This window comes from Carassius auratus, chromosome 21 (genome assembly GCF_003368295.1).
Source record: "Carassius auratus strain Wakin chromosome 21, ASM336829v1, whole genome shotgun sequence".
In the NCBI taxonomy this organism is placed as follows: domain Eukaryota; kingdom Metazoa; phylum Chordata; class Actinopteri; order Cypriniformes; family Cyprinidae; genus Carassius; species Carassius auratus.
In genome coordinates, this window is record NC_039263.1 from 4,522,867 (window position 1) to 4,531,322 (window position 8,456).

The 8,456-nt window shown below is 37.7% G+C and overlaps 1 protein-coding gene across 2 annotated transcripts; it reads left to right on the forward strand.

The window, feature by feature from the left end:
* Positions 1-304: 304 nt before the first annotated feature.
* Positions 305-3,300, forward strand: gpr185a (G protein-coupled receptor 185 a). 2 transcript variants are annotated; one of them, XM_026195588.1, is made up of 3 exons: positions 305-516; positions 640-729; positions 2,058-3,300. In XM_026195588.1, exon 3 carries the CDS (start codon positions 2,084-2,086, stop codon positions 3,062-3,064), a length of 981 nt encoding a protein of 326 aa, XP_026051373.1. In that variant the 5' UTR covers positions 305-516; positions 640-729; positions 2,058-2,083; the 3' UTR covers positions 3,065-3,300. The 2 variants fall into 2 exon arrangements, with proteins under 2 accessions (XP_026051373.1, XP_026051372.1); XM_026195587.1 differs by having other exon boundaries at positions 305-729.
* The last annotated feature ends 5,156 nt before the right edge of the window (positions 3,301-8,456 follow it).

Consider the following 8,456-nt stretch of genomic DNA (forward strand, 5'->3'; position numbering starts at 1 on the left):
CATTTTTAATACATAGTTAAACTATATTTAGTACAGAAAAACCTTGGTTAATTTGTGGTTGCCCTGGTTTAACTACAGGTTTTTTTGTTTTTGTTTTGTTTTTGTAGTAAAACCATGGTTATTTATCCGTTATGGCTGGTTTTGTGGTCCAGGGTCACATTTAAAGCGACGGCAGTTAAACTGAATTCCATTTAAATTATTCTTTCTCTCACATTTTAATCACAATTATGTTTGCAGGTGGATATAACGCTAGTTTTTCGCGTCGAATGAAGCCACTCACGTGACGTCAGAATGGTCTCCAGTGGAAGCGTCGCGGTTTCGTCGCGTCGCGTTCGATGGGTGTTGTGAACGCAAGGGCTGTGCTGTATTTCTGAATCATAGCGCAGCCCGAGCTCTTGACGTCAGCTGTGCGAGTCATCTCAGCGACCAATCAGATGAGAACAAGCAGGCGCCGCTGTCTGTGAACTGCCAACGCGTTATGAGCGGAATGACAAGCCAAGGCTGAACGCAGCCCAGGTAAGAAACCTTGAAGCCAATAAACAGAGAAAGAAAATATGTTATGTGTATTAAAAAGGCAAACAAATGAAAATAAAAACAGACGGAGGTCGATATATTCCTTAAATTCTGATCCCTGAAAAGATGCGCTTGGCATGGGATGCTTTCCTGAGCTTCATCTATTCTTCATCTTCACTTGATGGAAGAGGGATGGAGAAACAAGCTCGTTCTGTGGTTAGTACCGGTTTTTGTTCATGAAATATTTCACAGTGATGTACAGCAGATTGCATGAGATATTCACTTTACTTAAGAGGCTCGATTATCACCTCAGTAGTGGTAAAAATGTCTGAAAGAAGTGTAAATGCAGAAGAGGGCTAAAAATGGAAATTTGTCTAAAAATAGCTCTCTCCTCCTTTTCAATATGCTCTGAACTGTTAACAGATCTGTGATGGGTGTTGAAACCCGGTTTGCTTTTGTTGTGTAGCCTGGTATATTTTTTGGTGATTTTTAAGTTACATTTATTTTAAAAACACACTATGCTATATTGATTGTTCTACATTAATAAACGGATACATAACAGTGTTAATATTATTAAATTAATAAATTATGAAACCAAATCAATTTCATCTATCAAACAGCTACATAGTGCCAATATCCAGCTTTATCCATCAATCTATCTATCTATCTATCTATCTATCTATCTATCTATCTATCTATCTATCTATCTATCTATCTATCTATCTATCTATCTATCTATCTATCTATCTATCTATCTATCTATCATTGTTGTCAAATGATTAATTGTGATTAATTGCATCAAAAATAAAAGTTTGTGTCTGTGTAAAACAAATGTGTGTATTCTGTGTTTATTATGTAGCCTAGGTATAAATGGAATATATAAATGCAATAAAAATGTATTTTTTGGATGCGATTAATCGCGATTAATCATTTGACAACAACGATTGATAGATAGATGGATTGATCGATCAATCAATCAATCAATCAATCTATCTATCTATCTATCTATCTATCTATCTATCTATCTATCTATCTATCTATCTATCTATCTATCTATCTATCTATCTATCTATCTATCATTGTTGTCAACTGATTCATCGCGATTAATCGCATGCAAAAAGTACATTTTAATTGCATTTATATATTCCATTTATACATAATAAACAGTACACACACATTTGTTATGTAAACCCAAACTTTTATTTTTGATGCGATTAATCACGATTAATCATTTGACAACAGTGATAGATAAATAGATAGACAGATAGATAGATAGATAGATAGATAGATATCAATCATTGTTGTCAAATGATTAATCGCGATTAATCACATCAAAAATACATTTTGATTTAATTCATATATTCCATGTATACATAGGCTACATAATAAATAAACACAGTACACACACATTTGTTGTGTAAACACACACTTTAAATTTTTTTATGCGATTAATCACGATTAATAGTTTGACAGTGACAGATAGATTGATAGATAGATACTGTGTGCTCTTGTGTCTCTGACTCTCCTGTTTGACTCATTTCCAGTGATTCACCCTCCTTCTGCTGAAGCGATGAGTAACCTGCTCCAAAACACTTCACTTTTCAATTGGGATGTATTAGAGGAAAGAAACACGTCATCTGCCCCGTCCTGGGAGCTGGAGCCGGTGCCCGTGATCGTTAACCCGTGGGACGTGCTGCTGTGTGTGACGGGAACGCTCATGTCCTGCGAGAACGCAGTGGTGATCGCTCTCATCGCCTACACTCCCACACTGAGAGCACCTATGTTCGTCCTCATCGGGAGTCTAGCGTTCGCTGACCTCCTGGCCGGCCTGGGTCTGATCCTCAATTTCATCGTAACTTACATAATCGATTCGGGATTTGTCACGCTGCTGTCGACGGGGCTCGTCATCACAGCCTTCTCGGCGTCTGTGCTCAACATCCTGGCGATAACCGTGGACCGTTACCTGTCGCTGTACAATGCGTTGACGTACCACACCGAGGGCACGGTGATGTTCACTTACATCACACTCATCCTGTTGTGGGTCATCAGCACCGCGCTCGGTTCGCTCCCCGTCCTGGGCTGGAACTGTTTGGAGGACGAGAGCACCTGTAGCATCTGTCGACCGGTGAACAAAAACAACGCCGCGGCGCTCGCCGTGTCCTTGCTCCTGGTCTTCGCTCTCATTCTGCAGCTGTACCTCCAGATCTGTAAGATCGCTTTCCGGCACGCTCAGCAAATAGCTGTTCAGCGTCAGTTTATGACTACCTCGCACTCATCTTCCACCACGAAAGGGGTCTCCACCCTCACCACCATCCTGGGCACTTTCGCCTTCTGTTGGATCCCTCTCGCCATGTACTCGCTGGTGGCCGACTCTCGAACCCCTGTGATCTACACCTACGCCACTTCTCTTCCGGCCATCTGCCACTCCATCATTAACCCCATGATATATGCGTTCAGGAACCCTGAAATTCTCCGATCTTTGAGGATTGCTTGTTGCTGGTGCATGCCTTACAGTTTCATCATGCGACCCAGGACCCCCAGCGATGTGTAGCGTCTTCAGATTAAAGCACAATGTTAGCGGTGGCCTGTCTGTAAAGCACATGGCGCGTGTAATCCACATATTGTAATCCAGTGGAGTGGGTAAATATTTTTTTATTTGGCCAATTTGGTAGCACTTCATATCTTTGTGTCCATGTTACATGTATAGTATGATAAGTTACTATTACGATTAATTGGTAGTTGGAATAATTTTATATAACATAAAGTTTAATTTCTTTACGTAAAGGTCAAGGTGATTGTAAAAAATGAGATTGGGAGGGAAACATTTGGTGGAGAAAATATTTTCCTATGTAATATTATATAATAATATAATATAATATTATATATTTTAATGTTTTGCGTTTGCTCACAAAGATTTTGTGTTCCACATGAAATGTATTTGCTTGATTGCAACTTTTATGACAGAGATAATATGGGGTGGAAAAAAGGCTAGATTTTATAGTTTTTGTGTTCTGTGAATTTTCAGTTCTCTTGCAAGATTTTTACTTTCCCCCGTGAAATTTTGTAAACTTGCAATATTATGATGTGGAAAGAAAACCTTTATTTCATTGTTTTTGGATTCTCTCGCAAGAGTTTAAGATTCCTTTGAAAAGACTTTGCATTCGCTTGCAAATTTTTTTATGAGGTTGGAGGAAAAACTGTACTTCAATTTTTTAGCAAAGCTTTCCTGTTCCCCCAAGAAATTTTGCATTTGAATGCAAAAGTTTTGCAGAAAAAATGTGCATTCACCCAAAACGTTTGTGAAAGAAATAAGATGATTTTGGAGAGAAAAATGCATTTCATTGCTTTTGTGAATGAATGAAAACTTTCTCATGGAAATGTAATAGTTTTTGTGAGAAAATGCAAATGTTTTGCAAGAGAACCCAGAGTTTCTCCGGGGGAACGCAGTGATTTTGTGAGAGAACACAAATGCATAAAATGACACCCCCCCCCCTCCATCTCATATTTTCTTCCATCACCATGTCCCCTTATGTGCTCCATATTAACTGGCAACAAAACACCTGCAAGTTGCTTCACACCACAGTACAAATGTAGTGTAAAACTAAAAAACTATCTATAATGGTTTAAGACACTGTACAATGACTGTACTGGGCAGATAACACTGTAATGTAAAGATTGACCTGCAATGTCTGTAGTGATGTTTGGTGGCATTGATGTAAATGGATGTTTCTATATGCATTTAGACAGTATTCCAGTATTGCATTTCAACACAGATAATGAAAAGGGTATATATAGGCCTTTAATTATCCAAATGTAGCATACACATTCTACAAATGTTCCACTTAAAATGGTAACAGGATTTTAAAGAAATGATTTCCACAGCGTGTCACTATTAATTTGTGCAATCAAACTAACCACTGTACAATATTCCATTGGTGTGCCATTCTGTTCCTGGTTGTTCATGTTCAGGAACCCTATCAGTGATTTGTTTAGGATAGCAGAACGTGTGTTAAACTAGACAGTTATTAAAATATTAATGCATAATGTTTGGGGTTTAAGTTCTCTACATCATATGCTGATATATATTGATGTGATCTTCCAGGTATTGTTACAACACTACCATACAAACAGACATAGAGATAATCGTTTTCTGTAGTACACTATTGATTGCTTTCTATTTCAAACGATCTAAATGATGTTGTGCGAATGTGTGGTTCAGTATGCCTTATCTGCACTTGCTTTGAATGTTGCAAACAGTTTTGCAATCATTTTATATTTGTAAATGCAATGGTAAATAGAGAAGAGTTGTGTTTGTATTCACAGTCATTTTTAGTAGATTGTGGTGGGGTGTGATAACGTGTAGCTCTTGGTTTGATGAGATGTCTGCTCACCTGAGACAACATCTTCTAGTAGAGGCAGCCAAAGAATCAAATGTGACGTTGTATTTACAGAACTTGAATGAAACTACAGTGTTATTTAAAATATTAAAGTATAAAATGTCTAGATGTCTGAATGTACTGTGCATTGATGAAAGTTTCACATTAGCAGCTGTGATTGTCTCAGACTTTATAAGACAGTTTAACATAAAATATCGGTCTTTATACATGACAGTGTTACATTGCAATTATTTTCTGCGTAAAATTTATATAGAAGTATATTTTTATACTTGATTCGAAAGTTGCACTCCTTGTGTGTTGAGCAGGGTCCCACTAATATCATGTCACAGTTTCACCGATCTCTGTCCAGCAATTACTCCAGAAACCTGTCTGTTTCAATGCCCCCCTTTGTCTAAGACAATATTCAAAGGCCCTTTTAGCTAAGCTGATGTGTATCTCTGATACTTCAGTTGTAATGATAATAAATGCATTTAAAAAGATCTCAGTGTAATGTTTTATGTGTTTCTTTTCTTTTCTTTTAATCAAAGCAACAGTATATACATTTTTATGTTTGCCTTGAAATATCAGTTTAAAAATCATTTTGATAGTACTCTGATCTGTAATAAGATGAATGGCTTCTGTCTCTTTTCCACGTCTCCGTCCGAACGTCTGTTCTGGGAGTTTGTAAGTCCGGTGTGTTGTCTTCGAAGAGGGCTTTTTTTTTTTTTTTACAACAATTGCACATCTACAGCCAGAGATGTATTATTGGGAGATACCAAGCTTCATGACTTTACCATTGGAGAAAGCTTAACAGCCAACTAGGATCACGGCTTCCTTGATGAACAATAATATCTTACAGCCTTGACATCACTGAATTTCTGGCAGAGTTGTGCGACAGTTAGTCGTTGTTTGAGGATAGTGAACTGATGTCATCTTCGTAAAATTGTCTTTTATTAAACAGTACAAGTTTGGCATAAACTCTAAAAAATAGGTCTGTGCAAAATTAATATTTAAAACGGGGATCCTCAAATCTGGCCCACGAGATCCACTTTCCTGCAGAGTTTAGCTCTAACCTTAATTAAACGCACCTGTGCATGCAATGTCTCCAGGATCATTAGAAAAGCACAGGTAGGTGAGTTTGATCAAGGTTGGAGCTAAACTCTGCAGCGCATTTGCCCTCCAGGACAAGATTTGAGGAACCCTGATTTAAAACATGCTGAAGATTTACCGGATTAAATAGGAACTGTTTTCCCAAAAAAGCAGTTTATTCATCCTTCTGAATCCTCCCTGCTGGGAAAATTCTAATGATTTCCATTTCAAAAACCATTACAAAGCATCAATTATTAACCCTGAAAAAAATTTCAGTAGTATGCCACCAATAAAAGGCTACAAATTACCAATAGAGACCAACAGGGACCATTACAGTTTTCATTAAAACCAATGCAGTTCTCTTTAAAACCAATTTACACCATTACAAATTCTGTGATGGTTTCTATTATATATATTTTTTTTCAGTAGGGCTGTCCTCAACTGGCATCCATTTAAAAAAAATCCTCTCGTTTGCTTCCCTCTGTACTGTAGTGTTGAGTTTACTTTGCTAACCTTACGACAGGGATAGATTTACTGTGATTACGACAATGATATATTTATGACAGCAAATTCCACACGCTTGAACTGCATGGGGCTCCAAACTTGGAAAAAATACACAGAACTACATACAGTTGCTTTAAGAACATAATTACTTTTAGATACATTTGCTGAGGCAAACTCTGTTTGAGAAGAGTTGATTCCAAAAAAGTTGGGATATTGTACAAATTGTGAATAAAAACAGAATGAAATGATGTGGAAGTTTCAAATTTCTATATTTTATTCAAAATACAACATAGATGACATATCAAATGTTTAAACTGAGAAAATGTATAATTTAAAGGGGAAAATAAGTTGATTTTAAATTTCATGGCATCAACACATCTCAAAAAGGCCATGTTTACCACATGGCATCCCAGTGTTCCAAAAAGAACTTTAAATTTTGATTCGTTTTTTAATTTATTTTAATTTAATTTTAAACTTTAAATGAGCCTTGGCCCAGAGAAAACACCTGTGCTTCTGGATCATGTTTAGATATGGCTGCTTTTTTGACCTATAGAGTTTTAGCCGGCAATGGCAAATGTCTCGGTGGATTGTGTTCACTGACAGTGTTTTCTGGAAATATTCCTGAGCCCATGTTGTGATTTCCATTACAGTAGCATTCCTGTATGTGATGCAGTGCCGTCTAAAGGCCGAAGATCATGGGCATCCAGTATGGTTTTCCGGCCTTGACCCTTACGCACAGAGATTCTCTGAATCTTTGGATAATATTATGCACTGTAGATGATGATAACTTCAAAATCATTGCAATTTTTCTCTGAGAAACTCCTTTCTGATATTGCTCCACTATTTTTCGCCGCAGCATTGGGGGAATCGGTGATCCTCTGCCCATCTTGACTTCTGAGAGGCTCTTTTTATACCCAGTCATGTTGCCAATTGACCTAATAAGTTGCAAATTGGTCCTCCATCTGTTTCTTATATGTACATTTAATTTTTCCGGCCTCTTATTGTTACCTGTCCAAACTTTTTTGGAATGTGTAGCTCTTATGAAATCCAAAATGAGCCAATATTTGGCATCGCATTTCAAAATGTCTCACTTTCAACATTTGATATGTTATCTTTATTCTATTGTGAATAAAATATAAGTTTATGAGATTGGTAAATTATTCCATTCCTGTTTTACTCACAATTTGTACAGTGTCCCAACTTTTTTGGAATCGGTTTTGCACTTTTTTCGTGTGAAAGTAAAGCCGGAACAGTATACATTATATAAGTCACTCGTATGTTATCTTATTACACTGCATGTTTGTCCAATCACACAATGAGTCGAACATGGATATTACTTCCAGTCCATTAGTCACACAGGAAATTCTAGAGGAAGTTGAATTATTTGCACACACACTTAACAGGAAACATCAGTGCGCTAAAAAGGTACATATAAATGTGCTAGAGAGTTCATGGCCCTATGTGACTCACTGATGTGGGGTAAACAGGTAGTGTGCATCTGTTGTTTGTCAGGGGTCTCCTCTCAGCATCCACTCTGCTCCGCAATGAGTCACTGGAGAACTGGCGGAGATATAAGGGACAGATGGAGCCTAGCTGACGGAGGAGACAGTGACGTCATAGCCTCAGAGGGAAGCTGGAGATATAAACAAGATCCTGCCTGTCCCACCCTCTCTCTCATCTGACTGCTTATTTAACATGGTGCTGATAAAAATATATGGGGTCACTTCAAAGGCAATGCATTCGACATGGTCTGCCCTGTCTTATTGAAAGCAAACGTATCCATGTCTGGGACATTCTGTGGCATGAGATTTCATCGAAGATTTCATGATGTCAACAGCTATCAGATCAAACGCTAGTCATTTTAGAATCTACAAATGTGCCTAAGCATGTGTTTTGGAGGCGGCCTGCCATGAGCAGGTTAAGTAAGATGGAATGATTTATTACTTGAAAATTTGCTTTGTTAAAGCACAGCTT

Excerpts from the sequence above, each read along its gene's own strand:
- gpr185a (XM_026195587.1), top strand. The coding sequence starts at position 2,084 with ATGAGTAACCTGCTCCAAAACACTTCACTTTTCAATTGGGATGTATTA.